The 12,050-nt window shown below is 42.7% G+C and overlaps 1 protein-coding gene across 1 annotated transcript in view; it reads right to left on the bottom strand.

The window, feature by feature from the left end:
• C4BPA (complement component 4 binding protein alpha) overlaps positions 1-12,050 on the bottom strand; it is a 27,719-nt gene that overhangs the window by 9,122 nt on the left and 6,547 nt on the right. Inside the window, exons 4-8 of the mRNA XM_013003940.3 lie at positions 11,740-11,825; positions 11,380-11,571; positions 7,006-7,188; positions 5,082-5,282; positions 1,656-1,847 (exon numbers count right to left, since the gene is read on the bottom strand). Coding sequence (XP_012859394.3) covers positions 1,656-1,847; positions 5,082-5,282; positions 7,006-7,188; positions 11,380-11,571; positions 11,740-11,825 — 854 coding nt within the window. The remainder of the gene's footprint in view (positions 1-1,655; positions 1,848-5,081; positions 5,283-7,005; positions 7,189-11,379; positions 11,572-11,739; positions 11,826-12,050) is intronic.

The following is a 12,050-nucleotide window of genomic DNA, read 5'->3' as shown; positions in this document are numbered from 1 at the left end:
TGGAGGGGGAACAGCCTTTTCACAGGAGTCACCTAAGACCATCGGAAAACACACATTTCCGATAGTCTTAGGAACTGAGACACCACTTCTCTACCCATCTCCAGGCGAGTCTGCCCACATGCAGATAGGCCCACATAGGAGTCGCTGGCATGAAGAATGTTGCCCATGCTACACCATGCTTCAAGACAACATTTTATATATTTGTCATTAGAAATAAATATTTCACAATATATGATTACATATGGTTTTGGGATTGATCACTATGCTTTAATGACATTTGATTTGTAACAATGAAAATACTTCCTGCATATCAGATATTTACAATTCAATTCATAACATAGAAAAATCATAGTGAAGTAGCAACGAAAATAATTTTATGATTGGGGGTCAACACAGCATGAGGAACTGTATTAAAGTGTTGTGGCATTGGGAAGGTTGGGAACCACTGGCTTAGGAGAAGCAGAAGGTTACTGTGGAAGGAAGCAAATGTTAAACAAGGTTTCAACAGATTTAGATAGGCAGGTCATATACTCCAGGCAAAGGCCTATGGACCAAGTTGTAAAGGAAGAAGAGAGTAAAGATCAAGAAATAGAAAACAATACTTGAAAAAGTCTAACTCATCTATTAAGTGTAGCTTCTTTTTTGGACCCAAAAAAGAAGTTCAGAAAGGGCAAGAGAATGCGAACAAGCAATGGGGGTAAGGAGAATGTCGGACTGGGGTCAACGCTTTTTAACAAGTGAATGCGCTCCAATTTGAAGTAGAACCATGGAGGTGATGCGTAAGTAAGTAAGCAAAAAAATAATCTTGCTATAAAATCATTAAAACGTTTATTAAACAAAATATCAAAATCTTAGTTGTTTCTCGAAATAGCCTCTGTTACATCCGCTATACACGTCTGAAAGTGGAGTTCCATTTCTCTAGCCCTTCCCCCCAAAGAGTTCTGTGCCCGTTGCTTTACGCCACACCAAAAGAGTTTTGTTCTCCTCGTGTTCTGTTAAAAGGTTCTTTAACTTTGGGGATCAAAACGAAGGCTGAAGGGGTCAGATCAGGGCTGTAGGATAGACGGGATACGGTTTCTAAGTGAAAGCCACATAGGGCAGTGCCGGCCACCCTAGAGGAATGGGCAGGTGCAGAGGCATGCTGGGAAAAAACATTCCTCAGAGGCCCTTTCCTTGACTTGCTCCTCAATGAAGCTTTCAATTTTCTGAAAGTTCTTCATAATAAGCCCCTGTGACTGTCCTGCGTTCTTCAAGAAATTCTATCATGACTACTTTGGGGTGTCTCAGAAAACGGTCACAGTAGCCTGCTAAGCTGACCTCTCCCCATTGGCCTGGCCCAGCAGATTCCCCTGGAAGCCACTACTTCGACTGTTTTGAAAGCTCCCACAGCCAGCATCCTAGCGCCCTAAGGAGACTATAACAAATGTATTACAGAGAGAACTTGTCTGCAGTCATTCACTGATCTGAGACATGTGTAAACATGCTTTGTTTGCACAGAAAACCTGTGCGTGTGTGCACCGGGGCTCCAGGGACAAAACTGTTTTACTTACCCTCACTTATACGCATATTCTTTTACCTAACTATAGACCTTCCCTTAATAACCTTAATGACTTAAATAAGAAGCTTCCAAGAGAAATAATTGCATAAGCTCTTACTGTCGTCACATGTTGGTGTCAGGGGACTCCACGTGCCATCGGCTTGGCAAGTAGCCTCGAATTGCCTCAAACTCCCCTCACACGAATAGCCAAGCTGGTCCCCGAAGAAAAAGTCACAGGGCGCAGTAGAGTGACCGATCCTCTTGAAAGTGGTCTTGCCATTCTTCAGCTGTGGTTTGGGGCAACATACCTCTAAAAATTAAGATAAAGCGAGTGGTTAGCAAATGAGTCATCAGGAGGCTCCTGTAGGTAACAATCTCATTTCCAGTTTTTTAAAGGTCTCAGAGATTTGGGAATGTAATTTTTTTTTAAAAGTATGTCGAAGGCATTTTGAGTCCGCACCAATGTTGGGCCCTGGTATAAGGTACTTCATCACAGCTATTTCCGTTCGGAAGCCCGAAGCTACGGAGCCACCTCTGATTCGTGGAGACCCTGTGAAGTGCCTGGACGAGGTGCCTTCAAATAAGAAGCTGGCATGCTCTCCTGCACGCTATGGGATAGGAGTGGTGATAGAGGGCGATTTGTCCGCACTGAGCGTGATGTGGGCTGCTGGTTTCATGTATACGGCCTTTATTATATTGAAGAATTTTCCTCTAGTCCTATTTGGCTGAACGTTTTTATCAGGAACAAGTGTTGGATTTTGTCAAATGCCTTTGCTGCATTAGTTGATATAAGCATGTAGCTCTTTTCTTTCCTTTTATTTCTATGGTGAGTTACAGTGATTGTTTTTAAACTGAACCACCCTCCCATACCTGGTATGAGTCACCATTGATCGTGACATGTTATATACTTTTGATTACTTTGGGGGGATTGTATTGACTAGGATTTTGTTAAGGATTTTGTATCTATGTTCATAAGGGATATGGATCTGTAATGTTCTATTCGGGCGGTGTCTCTGCCGTGTTTTGGTATCAGAGCTCTGCTTGCTTCATAAAGTGTGTCTGGGGGGTTGCCGTCCTTTCCTGTATCTTGGGATGGTTTGTGTAGCGTTGGTGTCAAGTCTTCTCTGAGGGCTTGGTAGAATTCCCTGGTGAGACCATCTAGACCTGCCGTCTGTCTTTTTGTGGTTGTTATGTGCTGTTGAGGTTTTCTAGATCGGTCTGTGCTCATTTGGGTTGGCAGTATGTTTCTAGGATTGTTTCCATTTCTTCCAGGTTGTTAAATTTGTTGGATAGCTGTATCCCTTCATAGTACTGGGTTATTATCTGTTTCTATTTCAGTTACATCTGTTTCTTATTGGCGATTTTTGCTGCTTCTCTTTCTTTTTCTTTGCTAGTTTGCCAATGGTTTGTACATTTTGTTAATCCTTTCAGAAAATCTACTTCTCTGAATGTCGATTCTACTTATTGATTTTTTGTTCTATTCTGATGTGTACTTTAAGAAAAATACCCCTCCCCCGATAAACCTCCACTGTTATCAAGTCAATTCCTACTCATAGCAACCAAATTCTTCCATTTTAAATAGAATCAGACCTTATACAGAATAATATCTTATTCATTAAAAGAAACACATTAAGATAAGAAGTTAATACTGTCTGGTGTAAGAGAAAAAATCAGAGCGGAAGAAAATGCTCTAATCTCTAAATCAGGAGATAGACTGGTTTTCATGCAGCCTTTCTGACACACACTTTCAATTCTCACTCATGTGTCAACTATAATTTTAAAAAGTGCAGCATCTATACAATCTCTAAGTTAAAACATTCACATAGTGCTGTACAGTGTACAAAAGATCCATTGGTGCAATGAGTAAATGAGTACCAAGCTGTTGAGTACCAAGTAAATGAGTACCAAGCTGTTAACCTAAAGGTTGGTGGTTCAACCCAACAGCAACCCTGAAGCAGAAAGATGAGGCAGTCTGCGTCCATAAGGAGTTACAGCCTCAGAAACCACAAGGAATGATTCTACTCTGTTCTGTGGGGGCTATCGTGCATCAGAAGCAACTTCACATCTGTGGATGGTGCATACAGCATGCAAAATGCTTAAATATGTAAGCTGTGAACCTTAATTTATATTGACTCAGAATTTATGATACAAATAATAAATATAATTTTACTTCTACATTTTGAATTATTAGAAAATTATTTTCTAAGTGATTGGAAAATCTGTTATTAAAATTTAAATCCACAAATCAATAGTAGATAAAAAGAATATGCCTGTTTTTAAAAAAAAGGTGTTTAAACATCTGCACAGATCAAAGTGGTTTGTTCATTACATGTCATTATTTATATTCATAAAAGAGACTCTTCAAAGGCTTATGCGTATCAATGCTTTGTTTCTTTTGGAGATATCATTAATTTTTTTAAGAAATATTTTTAGTTCATTTCTTTTGTTATCAAGAGCATGCATTTTATTTCCCTAAATTAAGGCAGAATACTTGAGATTTAATTTGTGAATAGTCATAAATAGGAAATAAAGGTTCTTTCAATCAGTTGATCTAAAGCACTATGCTTTTTACTTTTTATGCATCAGGAAATGCACAACACTTTCCAAATTTTAATCTGTGGAATAGTTTCCTGTCTCCCGGACTTTGGGATCTTCCCCTTTAAAATGTCAAGGTTCTAATAGATGTGTAGAAGGAAGCAATTTCTCTCTTTTTTCTCAGTTCCCCAGTTGCTGACTCACTGTCCCACCCAGAAAAGACACATCTCCTACCAGTGAGAATGGGGGATGGCTCCAGTCTGTGTCTCTGGGGTAAGACTACTGGGTCGGGATCAGAGTCTGTCTTCTAGACATCTCTCAGGAAATCCAGATCTGTCTGTCTGCCCTCCGAGCTCAGGGTTAGACTGGAGCTAGTTGAGTCCATGACTCTTTCCGATTTCCCTTATCCTGGTTCCCCTAAGTCTAGATTGGGGAAGGCAAGGGTGGTGAGACAAGTCTGTCTCTAGCGATGGGTACTCTATGGTCTGTCTTCTGATACTGTCTGTGCGTAAGAGTGGACTTCTGGGTCTGTTTCTCCTTTAGTTCTGAGCTGGGATGGGGAGAGGTGAAATATGTTCGGCCCCACCCATCCCCAGGCCTTTATGATTTTTTTCTGGCAAAATAATTCATTCTATTCACAGCCATCACCATCTGTATGTCAGGGGTGGCTTCCATGTTGCTAACCAGGTTATAACAGACAGAGACAGGAAGAAAGGATTGTCAATCAACCTCCAAAAACAACCCAGTGGACACCTTATAGATTACAATGGAATATTTCTCAATATGGTTTTGTGGGGCCCCTTCGAGTCAAGACCAATCCAATGGTGGCTAGCCCCAGCAGCAGTCTGCTGAATGAATACAATTCTGAACTTACCTTAGAGGGTGAAATTATAGTCTACTCAAGAAGAGACCCCTGGCACATACTGGGCATTTGATATGAGAGAGAGAGAGAAATATATAGAAAGAACAAATAAAACCTTATATAGAGGGAGAAAAAAACAAAACTCACTTTCGCACCCTTTGAACGGGGTCCATGTCAAATCTTCCTGACAAGTTATAGTCATGGGTGCATCTGCCATGGATCGGTAGCCAGAATGGCATCGGTACCTCAACACCGTCCCAACATCATATAGGCTTTCTTTCCTTGGCTTGTAGTAGTTATATACTTCCCAGTTAGCATGTGGGATATCTGGTAAGTTGGTACAACTGTCTACTCACAAAGAAAGAACAAAAGAAAAGGACACTGTTACTAGGCTCCCACAGCGACCCATGATCCCATCATACCAATAATTGTCAAGCATTCATTCAGCCAAGAACCAGCTACAGAGACTGAGTCGGCTGCTGCAGCAACATGCACCCAAGTGAGCACAGCCCCCGAGAGGGATCACTAAGGGTGCTACCAAGTGGTCTCTGTGTTGTGCTGACTGTAAAGCACATCACGTGTCCTTCCTCTTTGTGGTAGTCTGTAAAGTGTGTTGTCCACGTGGATGTGTGAGCCTTGCTAGTGAAATATGCCAGAAGACCTGCCGCAGACAGACACACCCTCTGACTCCTTCCTGACTAATGGAGGAAACCGGTCACTCATCCCCCTCCCTCAACCAACCTTATCAAGTAAGGGCTTAACAAGAACAAGCTAAATTCCAAACCTCTTTTGAAACCGAGTGTTGAATCATATTCTCAACACCCTTCAGATCTAAATGTTGGTCTGAGTGGCTGTAAAAGGAAGAAAGGTAAAACTGAAACTGACTTCAAGACGTTAGTGGCAAGCAAGCTGCTTTCAAACTTTTTTTTAGGGACAAAAATCATTTATTTCTTGTGAAACTTTACTTTTTTCCTTTTAAAGCAATCAAGTGTAATATAAAAAATATTGTGAGAACATTACAGTTCTCTATCCACTGCCAGGGAGTGGTTGTCATAAACATACTGATCCATGATGCCAACAATGTGAATGCTGCCCCCTTAGAGCTGGGGTGTAACACCAGCCTGTGAGATCTTGAGGGTCAGCAGGAAGGGGTATCAGAAATTAAAAAGCAAGCAACCAAATCAATATGAAAGGGGGTGTGGTTGTAGTGGAGACCTAAAACCCACCTACAAGATAACGGGCCAGTCCCTCTCAGAAGGGCCACATGGAAGGGATGATAAACCCAGGGTGTGGTACAGCACTGATGAAACACATAACTACCCTCTAGCTCTTTAATATTTCTTCCCCCTACTATTATAGTTTTTATTAATCATGTTATATTTGCCTATATTCATTTGTATATTTAAGATCATTCAGTACATGAAAGCCAAGATAGTTAACCCTTCAGCAACAGTAACAGGAGTAATGGTTCCCTGGGGGTTCAGGAAGAGATGGAGGGAAGTAGGGAATAGGGAGTTGATAGCATTGTTGACTGTATAACCCCACTCCGTGGGATTGAACAACAGAATTGTATGTGAATGGGTATATTGGATTGTGTAAGATATGGCAAGTGAAACCCCAAAACTATTATAGGACAAACAGGGGGGCTTCTGGAGGGTAGGACGGGGGGTGGAGGGGATAAAGGGGAACTGATATCAAGGAGTTCAAGAGGAAAGAAAATGTTTTGAAACTTATTGTGGTAGCAATCGTACAATACTGCTTGATGTGGTTGATCTATGAAATATTATGATATCTGTAAGAACTCCCAATAAAATGCTAAAGAAAAAAACCTGGGGTGTGCATAGCTTACACAACCATAGGTGCTAGCCCGTGTGATGCTGTAGGGCTTCAAACAGTTTACTGAATCTTTCTTCAATCCAACAAGAAAAAAATAGAGGAAGCCATTTATCTCACTTGAAACCACCACTCTGGCTAAATAGGGCCTGGAAATGTAAGTGTGCCGCCATTAGCATTTCTTGGTGCCTTTAGAGGACCTGCAGAAGGCTGAAATCCCTTCGTGGTCCATACTCACTCAGCTCGCAGGTGGGGGGAGCCGGATGCCAGCTGTTATCTTCTTCACATTGGATTGTTCTGCTGCCTCTGAGGATGTGCCCATTCTTGCAGGAAAACACAACGGAGTCTTTGAAAGTATAGGTGGGTCGCAACCCCGAGCTTACTATTCCATTTGGAACCACTGGCTGAGGACAGGTGACTTCTAAGGAACCATAAGAAAAGACAACTGGGTTATAAAGAAGAACTTTTAAAAGGGGTACTGTGATAGTTACATAATCTGGTGTCAACTTGAGACTATTAAGAGTGAAGGGGTGGAGTTTAGCCTGTTAATCAGGTTGAGGCTGGATAACTTCAATCAGAGGAGCTTAGGAGATCAATAGCTCACCAGACCCAGACTCCCCGCTTGGTCTTCCTGCTGACAAGACACATGGAGGTGCGCTTGATGGAACCAGAGCCCGGGAGTTGGAGGGGCCATGTGGAGACCCCTACCAGTGCTGAGATACTTCCACTGCCACTGGATCCACAAGACTTTCCACCCACTGACCCAGCTTTCTGCCCTCGGCATCATAGCATGTGTTGCGTGAGTCTGAAGAGAAATTTACAGACTGGTACTGGACATATGGCCTAATATCGGACTTATGGACTTGAGCTGGACTGGGCTGGGATGTTTTCTTAATATACAGTTACTCTTTATATCAAGCTCTTCCTTCTACACATGAGTGTTCTCTGGATTTGTTTCTCTAGTGTACCCGGATAACACAGGTCTGATGGTACTGCTAGTTCCATCCCAAGTCCAACACAAAGGCCTGTGTTGTACAACATACATGGGAATCATTTGACAGTAAATGTGTGTACTGTATATATATTTCACATCATTACCAGTGTGCCATCCTATGGAAGCTTATCTGTTGCTTATATGGTGCTACAAGCTATGCCACCAGTCACTCGCTCACAGTGGACAGGGTTCCAGACTCAGGCAAACTAGGAAGAAAGGCCCAGGCATACACTTTGGAAAATTAGCCAGTTCTGCCCGATGGCAACGCCATGTGCTACAGAGTAAACAGTTCCATTGGGGGTTTACTTGACTGTGTGCTATTTATGGAAATGGATTGCCAGGATTTTATTACACAGCTCTGAGGGTGGGTTTGAACAGCCCATCTTTATGGTTGGTAGCTGAGTACTAACCATTCACACCATGCAAGGACCATTGATACCGCTACAATCTCTCTTTAAAGGTTTTTGGTGTGTTTTTTTTTAAACAGATGTCACTTTGAAGACAAAGGCGTGACTGACCCAAGCCATGATCTCTTGGATGGTCTCATCTGCATGCAAAGGCTGTACCATGAATAAGGAAGACCAGAGAAGAAGCATTGCTTTGAATTACATTGTTGGTGAACAATATTGGATATACCAAGGGCTGCCGGAGAATGAAGAAATCTGTTTTGGAAGAAGTATACCAAGAATAACCCTTAACAGCGAGGAAGGCAACACTTGGTCTCCTGTACTTGGACTTATCAGTAGGGACAGTCCCCAGAGAAAGATATCATGCATGGCAAAGTAGGAGGTCATCGAAACTGAGGAAGACCTTCAAGGAGATGGATTGCTACAGCTGCTGCAACAACAGGCTCACATAGCAGCAATTGTGAGGATGACTTGGGACCAGGCAGTGTTTGATTCTGTTGTATGAGTTGGAAACAATTTAACAGTCTTTAACAGCAATAATCTCTCAGCTTCTCTCCAGACCTGCTACCTGGCTGCAGTTGAAAGCACCTTCATTTTCTCTGAATGGTTCTAACAGTTGTCTTTCGGTCTCCCCGAGGTTCAGGTTCAGCTCTTGGAAGCCAGTTTTCTTTCTAAAAAGCAGCGCATTGACCACCCTGCTTAAAACCTGGTCCTGTCTCCCCTTCATCTTCACTCTGAACTCCTGAGGAGGATGCATGAGACCCTTCATAAGCTAGCCCTCTGGCCTTTCAGCCTTAGCCCCTGCCACTCCCACCCTTTAGAGTTTGCAGTATCCTGTTCTCTCTGAGCCTGGCTTCATTGTGTCCTGGGGCGAATGAGAACAGTCGGTGATACAACGTAGGCACTTGGTCAAAGACAAGTCCTTAAATCAGCCAACTAGCAAGAACATATCTTCTGGCTCCCTTACTGATTGCATCGTGCTGTTGACCCACGGTTTGCCTGTAGACATCTGTGATGAACATGAAAAGCGTCAATCAGTATTGCCAGGGTCATCCCTGGGATAAAGTGCTCTGTTCCCCAGTTCAGTAGGGTAGGTAGTTCTGGCACAAAAGGCACAATGGAACATGATAGGTGGTCATTTAGAGATCAAATCTCTTAAAAGTCAGAATATAATTTATTTTTCTATATCTACTGAAGAGTTTATCTTTATTTTGACAAGTATTATACAACATTTTCCAATTCAACATTTTTTGCATGTATAATTCTGTGACATTGATTATGCTCGTCATGCTGTGCAAGTATTCCCCTGTTTCCAGCGTATTCCGTGACCATTCATGGAAACCCAGTGCCCCTAAACCCAGTGCCCCTTAGTGGGTTCAAACCACAGACATCTCAGTCAGCAGTCTAATACCCATGAGGGCACCAAGGCTCCTTCCTCTCACCCTTGGTAACCACTAATAAATGCCAATTGCATATAAGTGGAATCATATAAGATTTGCCATTTTGTGACTAATGGATTTCACTCAGCATAATGCATTCAGGACTCAGTCATGTTGTAGTGAACATCAGGACTTCCTTTCGCTTGTGGCTATGTAATAATGTGTGATCTATATGCACCACACATGTGTATCCAGTTACCTGTCCATGGACCCGTAGACTGTTCAAACCTTTCGGCTATTGTGAACGGTGCTGCAGGGCTTTGGGGTGCACATTCCTGTTTGCATCCCTGTTTCATTTCTATTGAATATATATCCACGACTGGGATTGCTGGGTCACACGGAAATTCTATATTTGATTTTTGAAGGACCTGCTAACTTTTTCCCCACGGCAGTTGTACCGTGTTGCTTCCCCACCAGCAAGGAGTGAGTGTTCCAAATTCTCCACAGCCTCTCTAGCACACGTCAGTTTCTGCTGTTGTGTTCTGCTGCTGCTTATTTGTTTGTGTGTGTGTTTGTTTCGGCGTATCCATTGCACAGCCACTGTGGCAGGAGAAAGCTGAGTTTTTCTGCTCCCATAAAGGTCTTCAGGCTTCGAGACCCACAGGGACAGATCGGGCCTGTCCTTCAGGGCCACACTGAGTTGGAATCGGCTTGATGGTAGTGAGTTGTTGAGAGGAATCCTGAGGAAAGACCTAGAACTCTACTGAACCATCAGCCTTTGAACCCTGGCGGAGCAGAGCTTTCCTGTGATAAGGCCTGGGGTCCCCAGGAGTAGGGACCAGCTGGTCAGCCATGGGTCCTGGTCTGGCTAGCGGCGCTCAGCATCTTTTCATGAATTTGCCGGTCATTTACATAACCTTTTTGGTGAAATACCTATTCAAACCCTTGGCCAAGCTGTTACTCTTTTTGCTGTTAAGTTGTAGCCATCCTTGATATAATCCGGATATTCTATCCTTATTAGCTGCACAGTTCCCCAAGATTTTCTTCCAATATGTAGGTTGACTCTTCACTCTGTTGATAAATTCCTTTGATGTACAAAAGGTTTAAATTTTGACGAAGTCCAATTTATCTAGGCTTGGGGAGATTTTTTTTTCTTGTTGTGTTGCTGCTCCTGCTATGGATGTTGTATCCACGAGGTGGCTTTGCACAGTTCACGGGGAAATTTCCACTACCTTTGGATTCCATTTTCCACCAACTTCCTGATGCCCCCTTACGTTGGAGCACATTTTGTTATGAAGGTGGCCATAGTCAAACCACCCGGGTTGATAGCATATAGTTTAGAGCTTCCCTGGAGAGCCTCCTTGAAACAAAGCCGACTTAGGAAAAATGAGAAATAAGCTTGTATATCACAAAGTCAATGAGCTATGGGTCCTAGTGGCTACTCTATTCAGATGCTAAAACTCAAAATCTCACTGCCATTGAATCAATGCTGTCTCATAGTGACCCTATAGTACAGGATAGAACTGCTTCTCTGAGTTTCCAAGATTGTAACTCTTCACGGGAGTAGAAAGCCCCATCTTTCTCCCGAGGAGTGGCTGATGGTTTTGAACTGCTGACCTTGTAGATTGCTGTCTAGGGTGTAACCACTACTTCTTCATAGCCCCTCTATGTACTAACAGAGAATGTCATCAGTCTCAACTGACCAAAGAAATGATTGCATCCTTGCAATAATCACGTTGTCTTTGAATTGCTCCATTTCCTCAGCATATTTTTTTCCTTTTAAACAAAAATAGAATAAGCAATTTAAAGTAGAAATCCTTTTGATGACTTACTTATACAGGTAGGCGGATCTGGGCTCCAGACACCTGTTTGATTTTCCACTGAGCAGGAAATAGAGGCTTGGCCTAAGAGTGCATATTGGGAATCACAACTGTAGGTGACGGAAAAGCCGTATGTATAGAAATCTTCTTCTCTCCCACTGTGCCTCCCATGGCTGATGGCTGGAGGGGGCTCACAGTGTATACCTGAGAGGAGGGAAGAGGGAAAAAATAATCAGGAAAGGCGTAATCACAAATCTGAAATGCATGATTCAAATTCTCCTGGATGGTACACAGTGCAGCAAAGGCACACCGAAGTTTAAAGGCGCCACGTGGCTTAGGTCCAAGTCAGGAATGAACAAAATCTGTCCTTACTTGTGCATATCGGGAGAGGGTCACTCCAGTCAACCCCTCGCTCCTGGACTTCACAGTAACTGGTGGTTGAGCCAAGTAAGATATATCTGAATAAAAAAGGATCAAATATTTTAATAGAGTACTTCCTACCCTGGATCACCTTGGATAAAAGAGTCTTCACAGGTCGAATTGTCACTCAATATTAAACATGAAGAAATGCTATGTTTCTTGGAAAACCCCTCCCATTCACTGAGTACACCGGGTCACTGGGAATCAGACCCTATTTGACAACACCTGACAACAGCATTGAGGACTATATCCAGATGCCTCTT

The sequence above is a fragment of the Echinops telfairi genome, unplaced genomic scaffold (assembly GCF_000313985.2).
Source record: "Echinops telfairi isolate 266 unplaced genomic scaffold, ASM31398v2 ScPeMD7_7424;HRSCAF=8462, whole genome shotgun sequence".
Lineage (NCBI taxonomy): Eukaryota > Metazoa > Chordata > Mammalia > Afrosoricida > Tenrecidae > Echinops > Echinops telfairi.
The sequence above is the reverse complement of the archived record's forward strand: the minus strand, read 5'-3'. Positions and strand labels throughout refer to the sequence as shown.